Below are 27658 nucleotides of genomic sequence, written 5' to 3' on the forward strand. Positions count from 1 at the left end.
TGTACAAAGTTAATCAAACGTAACCATTAAAGAGTAACTTAAGCTCTGAAAATGGGCTGGTGTCTCTTCTCACGCCTCAGTCATCACTCTGGAAACACAAACCTTTTGTCCTCTTATCTGTTTGATTTCACTCCGCCTCAGCAGAGCTGCTTATCAAACAAACCTCGTCTCTCTCTGTCCAGTTTGTGGGAACAGAGTTTATTCGAGCTGTCCAGCCGGTCCTGAAGGAGCGCTGGAGTTCAGACCTGGAGGAGGCGTGGAAGGTAAACACATCAACCCAACAGCTGGCTCTTTGGAGCAAATGAAGAAAAATGAACCTTATAATACAACAGATGATGAAACACATGATTTCTTACACAGCAACGTCAATATAGTAATGCTAATATTTTAAGAATCTTTACTTCTAAACAGCCACACACTGTTTGAGCCTAAAGTCAATGATGGGTTTTAGAGTTTTTAACTAATATGACAACAAAATCAGAATTTTTACATTTTCTGTAATCAAAAATAGTGACGAATCTGAGAACAAGTCATCCTTCTGTTCAGGGCAAACTAGCATGTTGGACTGTTTTACAGATACACATAAGTCAAGATACACGAGAATGTTATTCAGAAAATTAAAGAAATTCATTTCAGGATTAAACAAAGTACTTCAATGACCCTTCATTCATGTAACAGGTTTGAGCTGAAATAATTAATAAATCAAATAACACCCAGTGACTCCCTACATATGACAAATAACACTGAGCAGGAATGTGAAGTAAATGGGCTTTACAGCTAACTGACTAAAACAATAAAAGCAGTGTAATGTCCCTTTATCACAGAGCCCTGCTGTGTAAACGGATTGATTTTATTTAACTATAACCAGGCTCATATTTGAACACTTATCTGTCCACCTGCTGCTGTTTATTCACCTGATCTACCTGCCCAGCTCTGCTTTGTTTACCCGCTCACAGAGTCACGCTGCCCCCTGATGGATAGGCATCATCATCACATCGAACCCTTGAAAGCTGCATACTGATACACCAGTGCCGTGTTTCCTCGACATTCATTTAGGAGCGGCGGGCTGCCATTCTTAAATTCTCTGCGCCGCTCCTTTAAATGTCTTTTCTTTCTTTTTTCTTTTTATTGTTGCAAATACACCACCGTCGCATGTCTCCACCTTCACAGCAGAGTCCTGGACTGGGTTGGTGCTCGGCAGTATGAAGGTAAACTGCAGATAACTATCTTGCTCAGTATCTACTCTTTGGGAGGTTAATGTGACGTCATTTACTCGCGACTCCTATGGTAAACTACAGATAACTGTCTTGATCAGTATCTACTCTTTGGGATTAATATGACGTCAATTACTCGCGACTCCTAAGGTAAAGTACAGATTACTATCTTGCGCAGCATCTACTCTTTGGGAGGTTAATATGACGTCATTTACTCGCGACTCCTAAGGCAAACTACAGATAATTATCTTGCTCAGTATCTACTCTTTGGGAGGTTAGTATGACGTCATTTACTCGCGACTCCTAAGGTAAACTACAGATAACTATCTTGTTCAGTATCTACTCTTTGGGAGTTTAATGCGACGTTAATTAATCGCCAGAGCTCAGCCTTGAAAGTCACGTCAGGTCCAGCACCAGGCTCCAGGTCAGTCAGAGGAGGGTCATCCTGGAGAATAGGGCAGCGACTTACCGGAAGAAAGGTAGACTTATTAGCTTTAGGTAACTCAGAGTAGATTTTACAAGTTAAATAGACTTTCTGAAAACATTGATGGCCAGCTAACGTTACGTAGCACATCGGTATCTTAAGTTAATTGGGCCCGGGGCCAACTCAGTGTCGCTAACGTGAGCAAACTGATAGCATTAAGCTAACATCGACACGCCATGATGGAACTGCTGACTGCATCTGAAGATGAGCTTGTTCACATATTTCTCTAAGAAGAGAAAGACACCTGATGAAGATGATGCTAGCCAGTTAGCATTAGCCTTTTACTGAATCATAAATGATGATGGTCAGGTTAAAAAGTAGTGTTCACACTGTAACCAGATGTGATGTGAGTGTAAATGATCTAACGTTAATGTTTAATGTATAAGACCAGTAACATCAGACAGGGAGGAGCAGGAGAGAGAGATGAGAGTAGAGGAGGAGAACCTAAAGGGGAGCTCAGGCTTCAGGATGGGACCCTACATGGGCTGAAAGAAACAGCCGATTCCACTCAAGACTCTACCACACTGATAATGGGGAGTGTCCATGAACCTTTTATTCCTTTCTTATTTTTTTTTTTGCATAATATACATGTCAATATTTCTGTTAAATAAAAAATAAATAAATTCAGTGTATTTCCATTGTAAGAGCAGTGATCAATAATGCCACTGCACTCTGTCCTGACAGGAATGATCTGAATCAGGCTGCAGGGGATCAGCTTGCAGCCTGGATGCTGCTGAGCCTCAGAGCTCTTCTATTAAAAAAACCCAGAAAAATTCAATGTTCTGAGCCTGAGTGAAAACTTTGCCACTGATTCTACAGCCCCATCAAGAAAGTCTATTTATTGTTTTTATTTTTGTTTATTTATTTCGTTTTTATTTATTTATTTTAATTTACATTCAGCCTTTAAAAAGCCATTTTCAACTGGCCATTCAATTAATAGGTTGAAAAGTAAAATCTGCAGTCAAATGTCATTTGTTTACGTCGCCACGGCTCCCAGAGAGACTGCTGCCCCCGCTGCTGGAAAACATTTCTTATTTGGGGCTTTTAAAGGCACAGTCTGCCAACATAAATATCATAATAGCCCTTGAAACAAACCTGTTATATAAACTAGAGAACAAAGCACTTAGTTTTGTGATCCACCTAATATGCTTGAGCCTTTTTAAAACGGATACTTTATATAGGGCGAGGTCGGCTCGGACAGGTCACCAGTCCATCGCAGGGCTACACTTAGAGACAGACAACCAAGCACACTCACATTCACACCTACAGACAATTTAGAATCACCAATTAACCTCAACATGTTTTTGGACTGTGGGAGGAAGCTGGAGAACCCGGAGAGAACCCGGAAACTCCACGCAGAAAGATTCCGGTGCCCCCACCGGGACACAAACCGGCAACCTTCTTGCTGCGAGGCAACAGTGCTACCAACTGCCCCACCCTGCAGCCCCAGTTCATCATGTTTCATTTTTATTCCTGCAGACCTTGTTCCTGTATATTACCAGCACCATGAAGAGAGGCTTCCAGCAGGCCCAGAGAAACCAGAACCACATCCGAGATGAGGTTCTGCAGCAGCTAACAGGCTCTTCAGGAAGTCTGTCCATCAGTGCTGAAAGGAGGTCGTCTTCATTCCAGAACTGGTAGTGTGTCGAGACAGCAAGCAGAGGACTTCTATCAGTACCTTTAGAGGAAGAGGTTGTGAATAAAGCCGTGATTCTTGCTGATTTTCTTTTGGTTTTATTTAACAGAGTGTTATTTAATAAGTGGTAGTAGCACACACCTTGTTATACAGTGGTCATCGATGTTTGAACATCATGTGACTTGTCTTGTTGTATGAATGATCACCTCAGTGTGAGTTAGGACCATCCTGCCTTTTCGTCTACAGGATACAGCAGAAGTGAGTACACCCCTGTGCACGATCCCTTTTGACAAGCAGAGTATTTTGTCTTTTGAACAATTGAAACCAGATTAGTTTTTTTTAGAAAGACTACACTAAAAAATACAGGCCCCAAACTTTGATCACCTAAAAAAAAACTTAGTGCAACTGTAATTTGTAGTTCCTCTAATTGCAGGAAGATGAACATCAGGGCTTCATGTGGAAAAGAATTGTCAGAGGAAAGAAAAAGACTAATTGTATAACCTTACAAAGATGAAAAAGGATCAACTGTAAATCAGTCAAAACACTCTTGCAGAAGTAATGTATGTGGCTGTCCTACTGAGCCACAGAAAACAAAAAATCTGACAAATGAGAGAACATGAAGAACTGAAATTTGGCGTCCTCCATGCAGAGGGATTGAGTCTGTCCTCAAATTAAAGTTAAAGGCATATGCAGTGTTGGAAAAAGTAAAGATTTGAATCTTCTTCTGTTGCATTGAGTTCCTATCGTATTCCAACCTGTGTTTTTAATATAGTAAACGGAAATTGTTGATTTGTATTCAGGAAATAACCTACTGTTCAACTGAGACATGGTCCAATTACTGTAAGGATTTTAAGTCATTTGAATATCAAGGGAAATAGCAAAGGGAAGAACTTACCAACCGTGAAGAAGCTGGGTGCCCTTCTGCTCTGCAGCGATACAACACACTGAAGCTGATGGAGGAAAATCCTGTGAACTGTCTGTTAATGTTAAAGGAAGTCAAATGGTTGGAGAACATCAGTGATAACTTCTTCTTAGGATTCAGATGGTTGACTGTCATCATTAATCCTGAACTGATGCGTTCCTTCTGACAGCAACACGAACGACTGAAAGACAAATTCATGCTGATAATGGTGCATCATAAATGTCGGCTGCTGCCTGCAGGGTTTTCAGTTTGTCTCAGAAGGTTTGTTCCTGAATCTTGTCTATTCTCAGTAAATTGCAGATGTATTTATTGCACAAATGTATTTCTTCATGTCAGATAATATTACTGACAAAGACAAAACTTTACTGATGAAAGACGCTTCTTGTCAAAGACAACAACAGGTCAAGTAGATGAAAAAAGTCAAATTTCAACCACAGAGTGCATGAAATCTGTTTATTACAAATGACATGATGATACAAAGAAATCCTGTTGATGATGAACACATGAGAGTTCAGATATCTGTAAATCATTTCAACTTAATAAATAATCAGGAAGGTTAATTCCATTAGAAACACGGCGGTCGACTGACCTTCATATGATCAAATGCATAAAAAAGGGTTCTAATAACAGGACACTTACAGAGTAAATGTTTGGTTTGCTTCGTCTATTCAGCCTGTTTCTACAGCTTGTTTGGTTCAGAGTTGCATGCACTGTAACAAAAACACAAAATGCAGCTAGCCCAAATGACCAATCACCTGTAGCAGCAGCAGTTACATCATCACAGCAATGGCCAATCAGGTTTGTGTTGTGGGCAGGTGATAAATCAATACATTCTGAATGGCTGCAGAGCACAAAAACATCATGACCAAACAAATAGAAGCCATAAGAGTCTCAGCTCCACCTGTTTTCACAAGGTGTTTGTTAAATGAAAAAGTGCACATTTGGTGAACTAGCCTCAAACTCTCACCTGCCTCAAGCTACAGGAAACATGCACTTTACAAAAGAAAACATCCTGTCCCTTCAACCAAACACTTTACATCAACAGTTCAGTTAAACCTGCCTGCAGTCAGTCCTTTCCAAATTCAAACTGATCTCTGATGTCCAGGATGTAGGTAGCCTAGCTCAGCGCAAAGACTGAAGGCAGAGGAAAACTTCTACTCCAGCTCTCTGAAGGTAAAAAAAGAAGCCACCTTTTAACAACTCCCCATCTGTCTGGTCTACATGCTGTGTGGTATTTACTGAACGCCATGAAACAGGAAGGGTAAACCAGCAGCAGTTAGCTGAACAAGATGACACATAAGTCAGTACTTCATCTGTGGAGTTCCACAGGGTTTGATCCTGGGTCCTCTGATGCTCACCTACATTTTGTCATAAAGAGAATGTTTTTGTGATTCCTTTCCTGGTATGGCTATGCATCTGTAGTTTGCGCATGGCAGTCATTCGGGAAATGAGATGCTGACATCATTTGTGATCTGTGTGTAAGTAGAGTGTGCAAATTACTTCAGTGATGACAACTTAAAACAGCAACTTTCTACTGGAAGTTCTACACAGAGTTTTGTTCAGATCAAGAAAATTAGACATGATATCATCCAATTAATAAACAACATACAACATGTGAATCAGACAGAATGAGCGCAGTTGAAAGGTCATTGTTTTTTGATGTAGCCATGCCAACAGTTTCTTCCTGCTTTAATTGTTTGTGCTAAGCTAGGATAATCCGATCTTTGTCAGCGAGTCAGTTCCTGTTCTGTCACCATACTCCTATCTGTACAGCACTCTCCACTCAGAGGTCTCAGCTGCTTTAACACACAAAGCAAGAAAAACACAAACTTCAGCTCAACACACAGCGACAACAGCACAATCAGCAGCACACAGACATACAAAAACACACACACATACACTCTACACAGGTACTTCACTTCATCTTCCAACTCTCTCCGAGTCGCCGGTGGTCCAACAACGTAGAAGTCTAAATACTTTCTTCATATAGCACTTTTCTAAAACTGATTTAAAGGAGGTTCATAGAGGAAGGTTTTTACAAGAAATTCAGAGGTCAAAAACAATCTAGATAAGGAGTGTGGACATGTGTTGTTGGCTTTGGAAAGTGATCTAACTATACATAACTAATGCTATAAACTCCTAGCTTTTCACACAGTCCATTTTAATGGCACCAACGATAAATGCTGTGTCACCTTTTGATATAAGTCAGGTTTTAGGCACTAAAATACCGACTTGTGGGTGACACAGAATCACAACTGTATCGTGTGTGAATGTGTAAAATCATACAGGAACCTCTAAAATGTACATAGAGTTCAGAGAGACAAAAATAAGGGTGTAATGAATTCATTTCATGTTTTATAACAGCCTGGTTTCTGTCTTCTGGACCAACATCACTTCAAACTCAAAGAAACTGGGGTCGACTCCGTTGGCCATTTGTCACTACGTCTCTGTACAATGGATGGTTGTTGTTCTTGAACACAACTGCAGCTTTGTTACATTTGTGCGACAATAAAACTGTAGATATTTCTTAAAATAGCTATGACTTTTGCAGCTCATTCTTACAGGATCCTCATTTCATAACTAGAAGAAAATACGAGATATTTATCTCATAACTAGAGAATCTTCATCTCATAAAGACACTGAATCATATTTTCCAAAGAACCTTTGCAGTTTCTGATTCTTTAGTGAATTCTATTCAGCCAGTAACTGACGAAACACCAGTATTTAAACACTTGTCATTTTGTGGCTTAAAGTGTATCACTATTTCCATTTCTAAAATGTCTTTTTTAAAAAAACAAGTTCAGGTTTTAAAGTTAATAACAATTGACAAATTGACCTTGAAGGACAGCTTGGGTAGAGTTTTACAAATCCTCAACAAATCAAAACAAAACTGACTCGTTTCACTATTTCAGCAGTCACCGAGCAGATTGTCGTGTTTCTTGGGAGTCATTTGTCGTTGTTAGAAAGGTGATGTGTGTAAGGACCAGCAGGACGTCTCAGGTTAGATCATCTGTTTGGTTTAAAGTTATGCTGATTTGTTTGAGATGAACAGAAATTTCCCCAAACTCTCCGACATTCAGCACTCGCAACATTCAGCGACAACGAACCTGAAGCAGCTTCACAGTTAACGCACAATCACAGCGAGATGGCAAAAATAAATGAGCCTGACGGTCACAGGACAGGCAACAGAGCTCAGAAACATTCAATAAAATAGACCATTATATCTTTTTTACTTTCACAGACGTGTTCAGACCGCTGTATGCTGCCTGTAAGGCCGAGGCGTCGAGGCAGCGCAGACCTTCTGATGGGCACAAAGCTACGACTCTCTCTTCATAAATACAGACAAAAAAACTGAGACGAACTTCGCAAAACACACAATCTATCATCTGTTCAAATGCAACGCAACAACAGATTATCAAAGCACGAAGGTTATCGTTATACTTTTGTACATCATCCAAGTACTACTGTGGTGCGAGCAGCCGCTTCTTTTTGTAGCTTTGACTAATTTTTGTTCAGCTTGTGCGATGTGGAAGCAGTTCTACGGACTCAAAATGCATTTGTTCTTACTGACTGAATCACTGGATACAAATGAGAGCTTTTGTTCTGGACAGTTTCAGGGCATCCACACCACCAGCAGCAGCAGCAGGTCTCTCCAGAAACTACCTGCATGTTACTGCCAGTATGAGTACTACCAATGATTACAACCAACCTCTGTGTCGCCTTTTAGGGCTTTTAGAGGCTGTAAATGTACAAAAGGACTGGATGACATTTTACAAATGTGATCTCAGATGTTGAAACTGACTACATACAACATTGTGCAGAGAGGATGCTGACTAAAAAAGTGGATTTGACTTGCTGAAGCCGAGTATTGTCCCACAATGCAATGCACAAAGGAAACAGAAGAACTGCTCTGGTCGTATTCGCAGCAGTTTGAAATGCTGGAGTGAAATCAACTCACTTTCTGAGGTGACACACAAGCGAATGGATGTTTTGTTTTGAGTTCAATTTGGTGACAAACAAATTTAAGCACACAGACAACAGCTGTGTTGACAACGCTTCTTCTACGGCGTGTCAGTGAGATCAAAATAGAGAAAGTCATCCTATCATACGGCCTGAGGCCTCTACACAGCAGCATTACAAAGTCACCGAAAAGACCAGAGCGCAATGAATTGTGGGACACTGACTAAAGATAAATATAAACCTAGTCCCTTGATCACACATCTCTGAGTGACAAATTCAGCATTGAATATGAACTTTTAAAGAGACAGCTCCCAAAACTGGACACAATTTGTCAGGTGATGAGTTACTATAAAAAGGCCTGCTGACCAACCTACGTGACCAACCTTAGACGATGTGACCTTCTATCCCAACTGCACAATAAACCTCAGTGTTGAGTTGTGGCTCAGAGCTGCTGAGCTGATCTGGGTGCTACAGTCAGTAACCATCAGGTCCTTCGACAGAGGCTGCTGGCAGTGTGGATGCACAGTTACTATCCAAAGGTGCTACGGTGACCTGTTCAGGCCATGTAGTGGCCCCCGTCGGGGCCACGAGGTGGTCGTTTGGTGCTTTCATTGGCGTTGGAGGTCGAGGTGGCACCGCGGGGTTTGGTGGCGGGTTTCTTCTCTCTCGAGGACGGTCGAGTCTGACCGTGAGACGACGTCCCGACGGCTGCAGTCTGAAGACTCCCACCAGGCTCCACGATGGTGTTTATAACTGCAACAAGAACAGCAGGATTCACAACGGTCATACAATAGCTATGTTCAATTTTTATTTGTGCCATTTTATGATTTGGTGGTTGCTGTTACTCAAAATCTCAGAAGTCAAGTACAGCGATAAGACAAAGAGGAAACTGTGGACTGTTCCATCAACAGAACACATTGTGTGCAGCGTGAACATTTAAAATCAAGATTTACGACAGGATTCAGTTCTTATCAGTTAATATTTGTTGGAGTGTTAGTTTGGATGCTCCACACACACACACACTGGTAACTGTTCTGTACCATCTCAGAGTGAGCTTTTAATACTGTTCAACTAAAAAAAAAAAAGAATGATTTGACTCTTTTAGACTGTCTTGGCATCAAATATGTTGGGTAACCTCTATGGTCTCTGTGCTGCTGCTACACTGACCAGATGAAATTGAGCAATGTACAAAAGTGAAGATTCATGAACGTAAACAGGACAAAACATGTCAATTTAAAAATGGATTTACCTTCAAGCTGCCTCTGAACTCTTCTCAGTTCTTTCAAAATGGAGGTAATTTCCTGAAACAATACAACAGTAATTAGGACAGAAGTTTTCAGATGTTGTCAGATGCTCGTGCTCAGTTGCTGTCATTTTGAATAACTAATAAATGTGCAGAGGAACCTTGTTGGAGGTTTTCAGGATGGGGACTTCATTCTCAGCGTTGATCTTTGCCTCGATCTCCTCCCAGACTTCTGCTTTGTTCTGGAACAAAACCCTGAGACAAACACACTGCCAGGTCAGAAAGTGAACAACAACACACGAGTCCAAAAACTGTTCCTGAAACAAAGGAGCCTTTGCTGAACAAAGCATGGCGCTTAGATGGACCTAAACCAAAAATACGATGAAAACTGGACAAGAAACTCTTTGTTGCAGCTCCCTGCAGCATCAGCTCTATTGTCCTCTATCAAACATTCTGTGCTGCACATCTCACTTTAAATGTTGGAAAAGAACCTCCTAAACATCCTTAATACTCCTCAAGTTTGACTAAACCTTGAAATAACAGGATGGAGTAAACGCAGTGACTACATTTGCTGGTGCAGTTGAAGAGTACGGAGCTTCCTTACTTCATTTTCTCAGCCAGCTGCTCGGTGTTCTCCCGGATGGCCTGAGAGAGCTGAGACACTGGATTCAGCATCAGGTTGTCCAGAATCACCTGAAAGAGTTTGTTCAGAGGCACAGAAGGAACAAGATGAACCCAAAGCAGCAGCTGCTTATGTGGCGTCAACATCAGCACTGACATGAACAGCAGTTTATTTCCCAGCACACCAAAACTAACTGCAGCAGTCGCAGTCATGTTAAGGTTCATAGTGAACTGTTGAGATGTGGCTACGTTCACATGTCAGCTCAGTTTGAGTTCATCGTTTTTTACATAATGACTTGTTGCTCTTTGGTCTAGCTTCACAGATCTTCATCATCAGGAGACGTAAACAGTTAATAAATTACAGCGGCTGCTTCACATCCATAAAAGGCCCACAGCCAATGGACCCTGCTGCTGTGACGCTGTAGCTGTTTAATACATTTAAAGAAGAGAACATTTTAGGTTCAGTGCAAGAGAGTCTGAAAGCAGAATTTAAGATCCATACTATACTGTTAAACTGACGAGATGGAGCTGAGCTCCAGCAGATTTGGATACCAGGAGGCTGAGCTCTTCTCTAGTGGGCTCCGGCCTAATTTAACCTCTGGCTGTAATGAACAATGCAGCCCCTAAGGGGCGCTGTTTGTGCCTCATCAGAGCAGAAAGAGGCGAAATTCATCATCAGGGCAAAGAAAGATGAGGTGCTGGAAACATGCTGAAGTGGAGTTTATATTTGCTTGGCTAGTAGGTAGAATATTGTCGTCAGCGCTACTAAAACACGGAGCTTCCTGATCAGGTAAGATGGGGTGGAATGTATAATTCCTTCTTCGTATATTGATTAATCATTGAACTAGTCTTTTTACATCATGAAGCTTAACTTTGATGAAATTAAAATGTTCAAGTTATGATGTTGTAGAACAGTTTCATATTTCTTAAATCAAATTTTAGTAACTCATTAAATGCATTAATTTTAAAGCGCACATTTCAGACTAACTGTCCAATTTACATTTTAAGACTTGTTGGTTAGGAGATTTGTGGGCTAAACAAATTATGTACAATTAATAATGAATAACATATTAAAAATCTGTTCACAGGCTCTGAAGTTCTCTTGTGTAAACCTCGGATTCAGACACACTGAGCTGCAGTGGGAACGTAGCCTCAGTGGGATTAGACAGTGACCTCTTCGCGGTTCCACGGACGCCGTTGCTTAGAACTGGGGTCTGGCTCATTCATATTTGCGTCCAGGTCCGAGACAGCAGTAGAACCTGGAGGAACCTTCTGGTAGTTTAAACTGGCCTCAGGGATATGTTGGACCAGCTGGAAAGAGAATAGAGGAAGTCTGGCTCCGGTGATCCAACCACTAAATATTCATCATCAAACCAGCGAGCAGCCGGTCAGTGATGGCGGTGCTCTGTGAACGCATGCACCAAGTCAACATGCAGCTGCAATGGTGGAGGGCAACAGTGTATGCAGTGAATTTTAGTACTGCTGGGATACAGCCCGTTAACAACAACAGGGAGACGTGGGGGTGCAGGAGAACCCAACTGGTCACCAGCCACAGCTCCATGAACTGTCCCAAAACCAGCAAAACCAGTTCATTAACAGTGGAGGCCAACGGAAGCTCATCAACAGCAAAACTCCTGAATGAACTGAAAACAAATCTGAGCTGGAACCTGAGTGGGGACAGATTAGGGTCATTTTAGGGTCATTTCAGGGACACTTAATATCCTATTTCCAATTCAATTCAATTTGGTTTTATTCATATAGCGCCGCTTCACATCATATGTCATCTCACAGCACTTCACATAGTGAGGCGAAGACCTTACAAATAAACTACATGATAAATGTTTCCTGACTGGCTGAGTAGAAGACAGTGACCCATAAATCTAATTGTATTGATAGCTGGTGCTGGGTCTTAACTGATGTGACAGGGTGTGGTAGGTTGGGTAGAACGGAGTGGAGCAAAACTGGCCTGAGAACAGTTTGTTACACAGAGCAGAGGATGCCAGGTAGGGTTAGATCAGGGCAAAGGGCAGGCAAAGATGAACTGGGTAGGATTGGGTTGGGTATGTTAAGGTAGAGTTAGTTTGGGTAGTTTTCAGCAGGTCTGGCTCAAGTAAAGTAGGGTAGGTCAGTTATAGCAGAGTCATGTACAGCAGAGTAGGACAGAGTTAGAATGATTATAGGTGAACTAAGTCACATTTTATTTACTTCTAGAGCTGCTTCTGTTAACATTAAATGCCACAAGCAAAACACATCAAATGTTCTGCTGTTGGCTGCAAGAGTGAACACGAGTCTTTGTGCACTTCCAACATCTGAGGAACTAAAGATCTAGTGAATGACTTCTATTTTTGATGGCAGTGTCGCCACAGCAACAGGAAAATCCCTAGTGCTAGCATGTTATGAGGCTGATGTTGGTAACGTTAGTTTTGATTGTATGCAAACAGGTTAGAGTTCTGTGGAAACTGTTGAGCTGAAGAACTTTTCGAGATGCTGGAAACTTCAAGATGGAGCTGAAACCAAAACACATGGACTGGGTGGGTTACTGTGTTTTCATGTTGCCTTAACCCTATTCAGGACAGTTGGACTCTTTTGGACCCCAGGCCATTTGGTTTAGGTGAAGATTTTCTTTTAAATATAAAACGAAGGGACATTTGTCATGCATCTGGAACCAAAACTACGTCAAAAATAATAACTGAAGTGCAGCTCATGAAGACTACATGTCAACCAGCAGCCACTTCAGACCAGTTACATTTTACTGCTCTGCACCTCTGAACAAACAGATTTATTGCTGCAACATCGTCTAACAAAATCACTAAACACATGAGTTAAAAAAAACAAACAAACTGTGATGTGAATTCAGAGGCACTCCATAAAAAATGATCACTCAGAGAGAACGTCATAAGTGATACAGAGTCCTGGTCTCATTCATGTCTGTGTGAGATGCTTTGGGGTCAACTGTTGCTCAGCGCTATCAATCCCAGACACCACATCGTGTTTGTGGTATTTTGAGCTAAAAATTCGAAAGACACATTCTAGAGTGATGTGATACTTTAGTTAATTGCTGAAAAATGGCACAACATGTGACCTTTAAAGGTGGGATAGAGTTAGGGTAAGTTGGGTTTGTACACTGATACACCTGTTTGTGATTCCAGCTTGAATTTGTTTTGTGCTGGCTCGTTAATTTTGCCATCAATGACCTTCCATAAAGGACCATTCAAATCTCAAAAACAAAAATCAAATGTGTGTCAGAACAATCCAACACCAGTGAGAGGGGAGTGTTAGGATCAGTGATGGGAGGAGGAAAACCAATCACAGGGCAGGAGGAGTGATGAGTCAGAGTTAGACACCTGAGATGGTCGAACCCCACGCAAGTATGGATAAGATGGCGTCTGTGCAGCAGAACAGAGAAATGAATCATGAGACTCGAAAGCATGATGAAGCTCCTGCAAATCAACCTGCAATCAGAAGTCAATAAGACTTTTCCTCTGAGTAAACTCCAGTGTCATAATCAATACAAATGATGGACAGATGTACACAGTGAAGACCCATAAATGTAAACTGGGAACACAGGTGCACAGACTGCTTAGATTTTTTGATGGTGATCAGCTCAAACTGCAGGATCACACACATATTTCCGCAGATCACAAACAGAAAATCTAAAGACGTTCAAGAAATTTTAGTCATAAACTCTGACACACTATCGCATGACACCAACCATCTTTGGTGTTTCACAGACTGGCCCCTACTGGAGAGTGGACTACAATTATCAAGTTTAAAAATGTTGTGTGTTCCCAGTTTTAGAAGCTGATGTATGTATGGTGGTCATGGCGGGATGAGGAATGGTCATGGCCCACCTCCTCCCTGGCAGAGATGGTGGAGGCCGGCGTGTTGGGCAGTGAGCTGGGTGATGTGGTGGTGCCCATGCCGGAGCTTGGTGAGTCGCCATCCCCTGCAACATCATGGATTTCTTTCGCCAGGATTGCCAAGTCTTTAGCCAGATCCTGACTGAGCCTGTGGGGGAAACACAAGCAAACATGGGGGTCTGAGTAGCATCACCATGGCCCAGACAATGACTACCGAACAGCCAAGATGAAAGGCATGGATGAATATTTCATTGTGTTTTTACTTAGCAATCTCGGCACTGTGCGTGGACCAGTTCTGGTAAGGGTCAATGTCATTCTGGTCCTCGTCCTCCTCCGTCTCCAGGGAGACAGACTTGGTTCTGGTGGCGGCTGTCCGATGGCTGCGTGGCGTCTGGGCGGACGTGGATGGATGGGAGGAGCGTTTCGCTTTAGAAGTACCGGCAGCTGTCTCGTATTCTTCCTCAGAAGAAGAGGAGAAGTCCGAACCCTTCTGTCTGCGACGGGAACCTGTCAATATTTCAATATAGATTAATGTTATCATCCAGAACTGCAGCGATTAGTACTGCCGCCTCACACCTCCTGGGTTCACGTACCAGCCTGTGGTCTTACTGTGAGGAGTCTGTATGTTCTCAATGTGCAGCGTGGGTTCTCACTGGGTTCTCCGACCGCATCCCACAACATGTTGAGGTCAATTGGTGATTCTAAATTGTCTGTAGGTGTGAGTGTGAGTGTGCTTGGTTGTCTGTCTCTAAGTGTAGCCCTGTGATAGACTGGCTGTCTGTCCAATCACCTACAACTCCCAGAGAGCATTGCTTTAATAAACATCCAATCAGGGAGCTTTAGACGCTGTTGCCGTGCAGCTGAAAACAGATGAAGTAGAATGTGTTGGATACATTCACACATTTCAATCACACTTTGGGACTTCGTATCACTCTTGGATGAATTCAGCAGCTGAATTAAACTGCATCGTATTGAATGTGATACCAGATTGTGTCTGCATAGCAACAGTCACTGAGGCTCATGGCTGGTCAGTGCACCAACAAACTCACTGCAATGAATCCACAGTATCACTGGATTGCTTTGGCATTTGTTCTTAGTTTCAGCCAGGAACTGGATTTATACACCAAAGCACAGCCACATCCTAATTCCTGAACATGACTGAGGAGACTGATGCAGGGAAGCTGTGTTTCCATGGCAACAGAAACAGACTCCAATGGCTCGACAGCAGCAACTCGCCAGGGACAGAAGTCTAATGTGATCCACAAGGATAGTAAAAGGGCAGATGTTCCCAACAGAAAGCTAAAACAAAGCCGGTTTACACAAACCTCTAATGTATATAAACACTTCACAAATCTGTGTTCAGCTGTGCTGCTGTCAGTGGGAGAGAGTCATTTACCACCCTAATTCAGTAATATCTGGGTATCAAAGCTCATTACATTTTGATCTGTCAAATGTGTGCCTTGCGGATTTATCTGTTTGGTCAGATTATCTTGTTGACTTATTCTTTGATCACATGGGCCTGATTGAAATCATCATTTCTGTAGGTAGACTGTGTGTCTGTAGTTCTTGTACAGCTTCTCAACAGCAGCTTATTTTGTTCAAGAAAAAGAGGTTTTGTAGGAAAGGAGGTATATACTTCTCATAGGAAAGTGCAACATACACAAATAGGGTGAACCAGAGTTGTCTCATTTGATGCACATTAATACCAGACACGTGTAATGCAGAGACGAGGCAGCAAAGCCACAGTAGCTGTGATGTCTGGAGAGCAAATGTTTTAAAACGCTGCATTAGTGATAAGCTGGAAAAAAACACAGAGGTACATCCTTGATAAACCCATAATTTTGTTTAACCTTATTTGTGTTGTCCCTATGATGTTAAAATGATAAAAACAAACTCAGCCTGATGCCCTGAAAAACAAATGCAGGAGGTTCCGCAAACCGACTGCTGTTGTTGTTGCTGTTTGCATCAAGACGGCAGCTCTGGCAAATTGTGAACTCCATCTGGATAATTTGAAATCTGCATTACTAAATGAAATAAGCAATATTTAGCTAGTGTAAGTGTTTATTTAACCCCACAGTGTCGTCATGCTTGTTTAGATTTGGAGTTTCCCTCACGTTTGCAGTCAGGTGATTTGATTACATCTGACCGACTGATTAAAGCATACAACAATTTTACGAAATTCTCTTGGAGAAGGCAAGGTATCTTGGTGACAGTAAAATCCACCCTGTTGTTCATCCTAGATCATCGACAAATAGATGTCAGGAATCCTCACAACAAGACAACCTTGACTACCACATACTGAAGACCAGAAGCAGGAGAAAATTAAGGGAGAAAATAAACAACTGAAAACACAGGACTCACCTGTGCTTGGGTACTTGGCTCCACTGGACCGGGTACGGGTCAGTGGTTGCTTCCCTGGAGCTCCGCTGCCTCTACTAGCAGCCTGCCGGGCATCGCCCACTGATGTCTTCCTGGTGGTGACAACAGTTTCAGAGTTCCGATTGGAGAAACCAGGCCGGCCTGTAGAGGACGTCTCATTGTCACTGGGAGCCGTGAAGGAGCCAGTCCTCTTTCTGGGCATCGCTAAGATGTCCAGCCTGGACAGCTTCTTCCCCTCGGAGGACACTTTAGCAGGTGCAGCGATATGGTCAGAGTTCTGGGAGCCCCGGTCAGTCTCAGCACCTTCATTATCTGAGGCCTCGCCCAGGCGCGCTCGACGAAGCATTGACGCCCGGGTTGGCCGTGGGGCTGACAGGCTGTTGGATCGTGTCAGAACCTGCTGAGTCGCTGTCTTGGGTGTCTTTCCATTGTCTTCTTTCTGAAGAGGGGCGATGATTTTCTTGCTGCGGCTGGATGGACGGGAAGTTTCATGATCCGATGATGTTGTTTCAGTCCAGTGTGGACCAGAACCCTGCTGGCCTTCAGACAGATCCAGAGAGCCACGGTTGCCCGCACTGCGGCGCATCTGGAAACGCTTTGCTGCCTCTGCCTTGCTTGATGTATCAGTAGTCACCTGGCTCCGGCGTTTCTCAGAAAGCCGTTCGCGGGCGCTGAGTTGTCGTCCTTTTTCTTGGATGGATGGGCTGGAAGAGGACTTCTCCTTCTGAAGGCTGCTGATGGCAGGGCGCTTTTTAGATGTGGTGCTGACTGGAGCGTTTTTGCTACTCACCTGACTCACAGTGCTCGCTGTGTCCACATCCGACTCACCAGACAGGGAGTCATCCATATGACTGGAGGAGCCCCCCTTCTTTGAGCTGCGACCGGAACCGGAGGACGGGAACTTGGTGTCCAGAGAGGACAGAGTTCCCTCAGCCTCCTGGAGGAAGGGCTGCATGTCCTGCATGTTCTCTCTCCTCTGCTCCATGTCTCTAATGGACGGGTGGCTGGAGATGTGGGGAAGCTTCTTCATCTGGACAGTATCACTGGGCCGGTCTTTGGTGAAACTCTCCTGCCGGACAAAGGACGACATGCAGCCGTCTTTAGTGGGGACAGAATCCTTGTCCTGTGTTTGCAGATTTGGAGCGGAGCTGTTGGGTTTGACACCTGTCCTCTTGGGTTCATGTCCACTCAGGTGTCGGATCAGGACAGTGGTAGGGGGAGTTTTAGCCGGGGGTTCTCGTGTCCTCTCAGACTGTACTGGGCTCCGGGCCGGATCAGGTTTACCTGGATGGTCTCCAGAACCAATGTAGAAGGAGGTGGATTTGGTGGATGGAGACACTTTCTCTGGACCTTTAAACTGAGGAACAGCGGCCCCTGGAGACGTAGCTCCGGTCCTGGCCTGACTCTTCTTTGTTTTCTCCAGAACAGGTGTGTCATCTGAGCGACTGGCATCACTCAGGCTGTCTGGGTCCACGTCATCCTGAACTGACAGGCGCTGGGTGGAGTCCTGTGGGCGAGGAGGACCAGAGACTCTGTCCAGAGGTTCCTGGCCTTGGTAAGATTCATGGCGAATAAGGATGCTCGGGGCAACACTATCCAGCTTCTCTGGAGGCACCTGGGGCAGCAGCCTTCTTGTCCTTGAGCTGTGGCTTGATTCTGACTCTGAGTTGTCATAGCTGTAGCCTCCCATCGACCGGCTCATGAACCGCAAATCTATAAAAACAATTTCAGATTTTTCAAATTTTTGTTCTTTCACTGCCTATCACTTAATTTTTTTGTTTTGAAGAAAACAATAATTTATAAAACGATAATTTATGTGTGTGTTTTCTGTTCTTAAACCAAAGATTCACATGATTTGATCTGTGTATCTTTTTGCTTTTTCTTCACTTACAGGCACAAATTAATCATAAAAAACTCAGAACCACATCAAGTGCTAAGACTACTATGCAGATAAATGGAGACACTTATGATTACCAGAGGGTAGAGGTGCAGGACTATGAAAACAGTGATCAGATACAGATTTAATTTACACACTGAGAGGAAAAGTGTAAATGTTTGATACCCATTCCTTCACACATCATGCTGAAGTTATTTTCTGACAAACTGCAGACAGAATATTAACAGCACCTTCTAGACATTCCCCTTGAGGTGGGGTGGAACCAGGTTCGCCATAGCTGTCTGCTAGACTCGCCCAACGGGAAACCCACTTAGGTCCTTCCAGACTTGCTGCAGCTGGAACCTAGGAAATAAAACCAAACAATAGAAATGTGGGAACAAAGGGTCCAACAGAGACTGTGTGTAACAGGAGAAACAGGGAATAACAACACCCGTCTGCATGCGGTGGGTTTAGAGCATGCTACACAGGTGTTTTTCCAGGTTCTGATTCAGTTTTCCAGATGTTTTTACCTGTATGGGGCCTGTTGGTGGGCCGCTGATAGCAGCTGGGATAAAGCCATGCAAGGGGTCCACAGTGCTACCATCGCTAGGCAGGTTAGCTTGCTCATCCTTGCCATCATTTATTACAGGTCTATACACTCCTGTGTTCACACCACTGTACTCTGGAGAGTCGAGGACACCAAACACCTGTCAGAGCACAGGGCATGCATGAGGATGGGGGCAGGACCACGGCAACAGGAAGGAGCAACAAGGACAAGAGGTTTCATGCATCCCTAAGGCCAATTAAGACACACAGTTTATATAAGCAGGTTTCATACGAAGATAGCTTTAGTTCATACAGAATTTTGTCACTATAAAGCAAGAGTCTCTGATCTCTTCCGCAATGCGGACATTTTTTATGATAATCTTATTGCAAAGTGGACAATTCAGTAAAGGAGAGGCAGCGAGGGGGAGGTCATCAGGACAGACAGAGGAGACTAAATAAATCAACACATCAGGCCTTTTATGTTCCCTATACCATCAACCCTACAAAGAAACTTTGAAGTAACGTTTGTGTTTGCCTGTTACTTATGTTAGCTGACTATCTGCAGCAGTAAGGGGCCCATGCAAACCAAGTAGCTACATGTCACACTTACTGCAACAGAACAATAACAGTTTCACCTCAACACATGGAAAAAATCAATTTCTGACAGGGAAAGTAATCCGTAATTTATCTCAATTAAAGCAACCATTACTAAATTATTGACCAACCGCTATTTCACTTAAATAGTTTTCTATTTTTGGAAACAGTGTCACTGACCTGAGGAATAATTCATGAAGCTGTTTCTATGCCTTCCACCACTCAGGACTATAAAAGGCATATTTTCCACCAACAGTAGAAACCGTGAATGCCACCTGACACAGTAATCTGTAAAGCTAAATCCCTATCACTTCAAGGTCACTGTGAGTTCACCTGATCAATCATGTTGCGAGCCTCCTCCACCTCTTTGTCCTGCGACTCCGTCTCGATGGTGTAGGTCCCAGCATCACTCAGACTGTCATCCTCCTCGTTCCTTATCATCCTTGGGGAACCTTTGGGGTCTCCTCCACGGATGCCCAGGGCCAGCATAGGGGACATGGTAGGATCTGACGGATGGACTGGAGAAGCAGTCTGACTGGGAATGTTGGTTGGGATGGAGGACTTTGAGATTGCTGAGGGCTGTAAGGGGGAGGAGGGGTAGGAGACTGAAGAAGGTGCTGGAGGCTCTTGAGGTGAAGGAATCCTTGCATGATGAGGCGACATCATGACCGGCGGTGCCGACATCGGTGGAGGTGATGTCTTTTCCCTGGTTGGGGAGGAGTCCTTATGACCCGAATCTTTCAGAAATTCCGCAGCAAACTCCTGGGCGAGCTTCGACTTCTTCCCAACACTGCCAAAAGGTCTGATGACAATGCCCGACGAGGAGCGTGAGGAGGAACTTGACGAAGCCACTTCTCCCTCCGTCTTCTCCCTTTTCAGAGAGCTCGACCTCTGGGGCCCACTGTGGCCTTGACCCTTCAGAGGGACCGTCACCTGCTGGGTGGGAGGGATGTGACCGTGCACAGAAGCCGGCCTCTCGCCACCTTTCCGACGCTCCAGCTTGGCCTTGAGGGCGGAGTATGAGTCAGCATGAGCAGGGTTGTGCGTGAAGGACTGCGAGCGCTTCTTGCGCGGGTTGTCATCGAAGAACTCAATGATGAAGGCCTGCTGGGTGAGGTGCTCGGGGGGCCCCTGTTTGGGTGCTTCTGTGGGGGATGGAGCCTGAGGAGGGCTCTGGGACAGGGGCCGCTCGGGGGCCACAGGTGAGGCTGGGGCCTGTCTGGGGGGAGAGTACTGCAGCGGCTGGTGGAGCTTCTGTGTTGGAGCAGGCAGCTGAGAGTGGACAGGCTGACCTGATTGGACGGCCTGCTGGGATGCCTCAGACTGCTCGGACTGGATGGAGGTGTGGGAGTGGACAGAGTGGTGGGATTTACTTCTCCCTTTGAGAACCGGATCCTCTGAGTCACTCTGGGTTCCATCCTCATGATGGTGACCTGGCAACAGGGAGAGAGGCATCAAACCTGTGCTTGTTTGTATCTGTTTATATTATATCCTATGCAATTTAGCAGCAATCAGCCTGTAGCTCTGAGCAGCCTTTAGCTCAGAGCACTTAATAGAATTTTTATGTGATCATCCTAAGTTGTTATGAGGTGCAGAGCTGCTGGGTCGAAAACAAAAACATGAGGATTTAGAAAGCCTCAAACAGCCCGTTTGTAATGACAATTACAAGTGAAATATTAATTGAGGATTTGTTTTCTTTTTATCAACTTTAATGGGTTCATTATCTGCAGAGCAGGAATGATATCACAACATTTTTTAGAAATGTTTCCTTTAGGTTTAAACATTTCTTGTAAAGAATTGACATTTCTGGACATGCAAGTGGTGCTACACAGAAGGTCTGTGGTGGTCAAAAAGTCATTGAGATTCATTGTCTGAGAATCACAAACAGCTACAGAAGGTTTTAAGTTGGTGACTTTGGAACTGCAAACACTAAGCACCACCACCATAAAGGAAATGTGAATAAACATCAACACGGACTGTGATGGACGATTGCTCCCCACTCCAATATGGTTCTTTAATGTGACTGGCTACTAGGGATGACTCTCACCTTTGAGGGTCTTGATGTTCATTGCAAGGTCACTCTTGGTGCTGTAAACGTCTTCACACGGCGGACGTCTCCTCATCATGCTGACATCACTGTGGACCAGCCAATCGGCCACTTTGCTTTCTGCTGACATCACCTCTGCAGGTGCAGCCGTGATGGCTGTCTTGCTGGGGGGAGCCTGAGGCTTCCTCTGGCGGGTGGAGAACTTTGTGACGTGGTCTTTGATCTTGATCTTGCCGGGCATGCAGTCATCGAACTCGATGGTGAAGGAGGCGTGGCTCTGGACGACAGGTGGGGTCGGAGTGGGAGGGGAGGGTGGGGCCGGGGGTGTGTCCGTGTCCTTGGTGGGGATCTCGTGGAGCTCCGCCCCCGAGGTTTTGGGGTGCTGGAAATCCTTGGTGGGGATCTCAAAGTAGCTCGGCTCACGGTGGTACGAAGGGAAGACGGTCTTTGGCTGGGAGTCTGACAGAGATGCAGAAAAATCTGGATCCACAGATGAAGCATCTTTCTGTACATCTGACAATAAGAGAGGAGTTATGAACGGCAAAATAATCACAATAATAGTGCTACAAATAATAACACATGAAGAAATAATGTAACATCTGAATACTGTAAACATAATAAGGTGTAGGTAACAAGATATTTGTATTCTACACATACATTCTATATATTTTATCATCCTAGTTTTGCTTATACTGATAAAATGAAAATTATATATATGTATCTCACACTTCAATCGAACTTTAAATAAGAATCATTCATAACAATAAGTGCACACATTACACCTGTTTGATAACGCCCGTTTTTCTTCACATTTTTGATTCTTTAGTTTAGTGTTTTTTCCTGTTTTGTCGTCTTTCCTTTTGAAAATGTATCTACACATTTGAATTTTTATCTGTTTAAAGGTGTACTGTTTAACACTGTTGGCACTATAGATTTGTCAAGTTGTGTGATCAAAAAGTTCAGAAATTGCACGTGTACGGACAAGTGTTAACACAATCAACAACCGCGTTTAAATGTTTCCTAACATGTAATGCTCGTAACTGCTATGTAAACAAAGTGAATTTATACATCATCTCGAAGAACATTAATAAATCTGAGTCACTAAGCCTCAAATTTTAGTGCTCATTTGCTGCAACAGATAGAAAAAGCATGTTTCCATCTGTTGTCCCATCACATGATGATAATATGATAATCATTTTTCATTTAAATGTGTTGTTGTGTGCAGATTAAAGCGTCCTGCCTGACTGTTGACAGTCAGAGTGTTTGTGTGTTATAGGTGGAAACACCTGGACAGTATAGTTTCCTGCACATGGTTTCCTGCTGGATTAAAACTTGAAACATGAATCTGTGCTTCATGTTCCTTACTCAACAGCCATTATGCAAACAGAATCTGTTTGTTGATGATGAAATATATTCTTACCTGGATGAGGCTCATCGCTGCCCTGGACTTTGCTCCCATAATCCTCCTCTCCCCACCAGGAGGGCTGCCCATACAGAGGAGTGGGTCGACACACTGGAGCCTCTGCCACAGAGAACCCGTTTCAGTGCAATAACAAATGATTAAAACTGATAAATTTCCGCATCTATCTTTGAAGTCGCGTCTTTTACTCAGTGAGCATTTCTACTGAAGTGTGTTTGACCTGAGAAAATAAAAAATAAAACCAACCTGGCTTCATGTGGTAAAGTTACTAATTCACCTGTTTTCTAATCCTTTACTTTCTTTCATTGTTCTATTATTTAGGTGATTAATCTAAACTCGTGTATTTTTTTTAATCTACTTTTATATTCATTTACATTTTACAGGTCACTTTGTTTTACTGCGGGTGTTTTATTCATATCTTGTTGTGCATCAGTCTCCATATTTCCCACCTGTGTGTCTGTTGGTCACTTTGAACTACATCAGCTTCTGTGAACGCTGCTGTACAAATCAAGTTTGCTGATTGACTGTTGCAGTTTTAAGAAGAAGAAAGAAACCAGAACGTTTTGACATTTAAGAAGCTAAATTCAAATGAATTTTAACTTTTTTTTAAATTTAAAAAATATTCAAACCAGTCAATTGATTATCAAAGCAGTTGGCAATTAGTCAGTCGACAAGTGATCAATTAATAGTTGCAGTTCTGGAGCAGACAGATCATTAAACTTAAACTACTGATCTGCTTCCACAGGTTTTTGCACAAATATATTTTGTGTCTCACATACAGTATAACCTGGACACTGGAGATGAACTGAAACTGACACATGTTGTACATGCTAGTGTGAGCAGATTTCAGCCATGTTACTGTCTCTCTCTACAACATTTTCTCTGTTCTCCATCTGTTTGTCTCCCGTCAACTCAGAGCTGAACCAAAACTTAACCGCAGATACAAAAATCAGCTGAGAGTCATCACAAACTCAAAACCTCAGAATCAGCAGCAACACAGCAGCTTGTCTCCACACATAAACCACAGAGACATCAAACGTGCCCACAGTGACCCTAAGGGCATCATTTGCAACAGTATTTGCAGTATTAGTACCCTGTGTCAGGCTCTTGGTGCCCGGCGTTTTCTCGCCTTTCGGACGCTCCTCCGTTTCACTCTTCTTCCCCTCTGAAACTTTCAGACTCATCTGCAGCTGGCTGCTGTACTTCTCATGCTGAAAGAACAAACAGGACTTTGTCACGGCATGTAGTCACAGTACTGCATGTCGTATGTATTAAAGGGGCAGTGAAACTCTGATGGTTCATGTTTTCCTTGTGGTGCTGGATGAATTATATGAGGTGTGTCAGAAAAGTTCCAGGACTGGAGTCACAAAAGATATACTTCAAACCAAAACTACAAACTACAAGTTCCCCCTTCAGACCATCAACCAGCACGTCTACAAAGAGATCCTGCGGCGTTTGCTTCGTTCAGAGCGCAAGAAGAGGCAAGAGTTGTGGCAGGACAAGTGGAGGCTGCTTCACCATCACAACCTGCTCACAACGTCCTGAGCATCCCACAGTTCTGGCTGAGAAGAACATCTCCGTGCTGGAGCAACCTCCCTACTCACCCCACCTGGCTCCGTGGGATTGTTTCCTCTTCCCCAAGCTCAAGGGGGTCATCAAGGAGACCCGCTTAGAAGACGTGGACGACATCAAGATGGCTGTGACGACGGAGCTGCAGAGGATCCTTGAAGAATCCTTGGAGTGCATGGCGGCGTGGCAGAGTAGGCTGGGGATGTGTGTTAGACTCCAGGGGGATTACTTAGAAGGGGAAAACTTGTAATTTGTAGTTTGGATTTTAAATATAGCTTTTGTGACACCAGTCCTGGAACTTTTCTCTCACACCTCATACTAACACAGCAACAACGTGGCATGTGAGAAACTCAAACAGCAAACTAGATGCAGCCTGACACGCTCTGCAGTTACTGAGCAGCACCACCAACTGACTGATTAGAGATATAAACCAAAAAAATAACAAACAGGACACACACTGACCTTCAGAGCCTCCTCTGGGACTTTGTGTTGGCTTTTCTCCAGAACATAGACGTGAGAATGTGGAAAGGCGGCTCAGAAAAATATCAAAATCATCAGAAACAAACACACACACACACACACACACACACACACAAACAGCAACTGTGTGTGTCTGAAGGATATCATATCCGAAGCGGATGATGTCGGACAGTTTGAGGGTGATGTAGGTCTGATCAGGAATCCGCAGGTCATTCACAAACGTCTGGACGGGACAAAAAAACACCATCAGTGAGTCTGCGGTAATAATAATAATAATAATAATAATAATAATAATCAGTAGAAATGGGAAATAAAACAGTTTTTTCCTTTATTATGTAAAAAGTGTGACTGATATTTATCAGGTGTATATATTGACTAATGTTTTACTCATTAATTTGTTTTCCTAAAAGTGTTTGCATTAGTCATTCCTGATTTTGATTAGCGATTTTAAAAAACAAATGTCTTTCTAATTTAATTCATCTTAAACAAAATGGATTATAAATTAGAAAGAAAGTTAATGTGAAAAAATAAATGTGTATGTATCATTTTGCTTTATTGCATAACCGCAAAAAAAAAAGAGGGCAATTAACTGTTTTGTAAAAATGCATTGTTAAGTTGTGATTGTGTGTGTGTGTGTGTCTGTGTGTGTGTGTGTGTGTGTGTCTCACCCCGTTCAGGCTGCCCAGGTCTTTCACCAGATGTTCATCGGTAGTCGGGTTGTAGTTGATGACAGCGTGTTGTTTGTCCACGCTGCGAGACTGTCGACAGAGAAACACACAACTTCAGATCAACACCAACACACAGGTTCTTCTACTCTGGATTCTACGTAGATTTCTGGAGGATGTCAACAAACAATGACATCTTAGTAGAAGTTAAGTTGAATCTGAACGTACGTGTGTCGTGCGTGTGTGACTTCAGGTCTGACTGAGGCTGAACTTTGGGAAGGACGAGTGATTTTTGATGCAAATTGCAGCTATCGGATTAAAGTGCTTTGATATCCTGAAGGTCGCAGCAGTCATGTGGAATCCACCCGTAAGCACACTAATGCTAACTGTTACCATAACAACACGTCACAATCCTACAGGCTACAGCCAACGGAGTTAATCTTTTTTGTCATCGTGCAACGCAGGACTGCACAATGAAGCCATATCCTAACATTTTACATGAATGTCTGCACAAGTAGAACTAAAGAAAGAAATACGTTTAAGTACGTTAACACAGCATTGCAGCATTTATTTTAGTCACAGTAGAAGCAGGAGGTCTCTTCACTGCATCTAACATGCTCATTAACCTTTTAAAAATGGAGGAGGGTTGTGATTTAAAAAGCCTGTATTCTGCCTTTTGGCTTGTTCCTAGTGAGTCACATACTGTAGCTGCACGCAAAAGATCTGCAAACATACAAATCCAAAAGTCCACAGCAAACACGGTTATTCTGTCCAGTAGAAAACACTGCTCCTGTCCAGCCTGAAGCATCCCGTCTGAGGTGATTGGCTCAAAGGGTTGTTCAACTAAATATTAGTCTACGGGTTCCATCATGCTTGTTTGCTTGTTGTTTTGTTGTTGTTTTTTTAATATTTCTGTTGAACCACAATTCAAAAGCAATGCCATGATTTTCATTGAATTGTTACTTATTATTACTTTTGTCAATTTCAACTTATTCCAGTGACTGAAGCTGTTTTTCTCCTTCTTTAATGGGAGGCTATGAATACGTTTGAGGGCGACTGTACGTCACCATGTAGCACATCTGCATCACACCTGCCTGGTGGCCAGTTTAACGCTCAGACCAATAATGAGCTGGTTCCTTGAAATGCACCATTATTTTCTCAATAGAATTGTTTCTGCTAAAGCTTCGTCTTTGTGCCTTTAAACATTGCGTCGCTGTCGTAAGGCCAGCTGACCAATCACAGCAGACAGGGCTTCATAGGAGAGGGGCTTTAAAGAGAGGGGAGTTCAAACAGAGCGTTTCAGAAAGAAGATGAGAAGATGTGCTCCAGCAGTGTCCAGTATGAGAAAAATAATGTGCTTTTGTACATTGAAATGTGTAAACATATTCTAGTGGACCTTAAAATAAAAATGATAAACCTGCAAATGTGTAGGATACGGGCTCTTTAACAACAAATTGAGAGTTCATTTGCAAAAACAGACATCTCCATTTTTGTAGATTTACAGAAAACTTATTTCTTTGTTGTTTGCTGGACATAGTATCAATCAAACTGAAGTTGAGTGGATTTGACTCAGTAGAAATGACATGACAAGGATAGAGATAACTTCAGTTTGATCGATGTTGTCTAAGGTAGAGGATGGAAAAGTGGGTTTTCTGAAGGTTTGTGAAGATGGAGTTATCTGTTCTTGCAAATGAACTCTTCAAACACAGTGTGGTGCTGCTACAGAGGGCTGCAGGATGCAACAGACTGCAAGAAAGGCAATATTTAGGTTGAAAATCTACTTTGTGGGACACATAGAAGTACCGTAAACAAAGACTCTGTAGTCACTTAAACTGCCATATACTGATAGAACCTACAGAATTTGGACCCCCTGTGGGTCTGAGGGACTGACTCTGACTGGGATCAGTAGTCAGATAAATGTCTGTCCTGTATGGGTTTCCTTCTCTGGGCGCTCTGAGCTTTTGTCCAGGCTGCGTGGTTTTCCTGAATCGAGTCTCTGTGCTGTTCACATCAAGCTTCTGTCGACACGAGTCTCACCTGCAGCATGAGCTCGCAGTCCTCTCGACCCACGAAGATCATCTCTCGGGGGAGGCGGTGTCGAGTGCCCGAGCTGCTCACTAGGAACCATGATGTCACACTCAT

The 27658-nt window shown here is 43.3% G+C and overlaps 1 protein-coding gene across 1 annotated transcript; it reads right to left on the reverse strand.

Moving 5' to 3' along the window:
- Nucleotides 1-8772: 8772 nt before the first annotated feature.
- cep170bb (centrosomal protein 170Bb) lies at nt 8773-27658 on the reverse strand. Its single transcript, XM_008297080.1, has 19 exons — nt 27554-27658; nt 25520-25609; nt 24996-25074; nt 24834-24892; nt 23896-24013; nt 22803-22904; nt 21383-21895; nt 19669-20768; nt 18726-18902; nt 18447-18558; nt 16302-18032; nt 14204-14447; nt 13932-14088; nt 13425-13466; nt 11254-11391; nt 10064-10152; nt 9621-9714; nt 9466-9517; nt 8773-8969 (listed from the first exon to the last, which is right to left on the reverse strand). Exons 1-19 carry the CDS (start codon nt 27656-27658, stop codon nt 8773-8775), a joined length of 5199 nt encoding a protein of 1732 aa, XP_008295302.1.

Source organism: Stegastes partitus, unplaced genomic scaffold, assembly GCF_000690725.1.
Source record: "Stegastes partitus isolate 25-593 unplaced genomic scaffold, Stegastes_partitus-1.0.2 Scaffold1185, whole genome shotgun sequence".
NCBI lineage: Eukaryota > Metazoa > Chordata > Actinopteri > Pomacentridae > Stegastes > Stegastes partitus.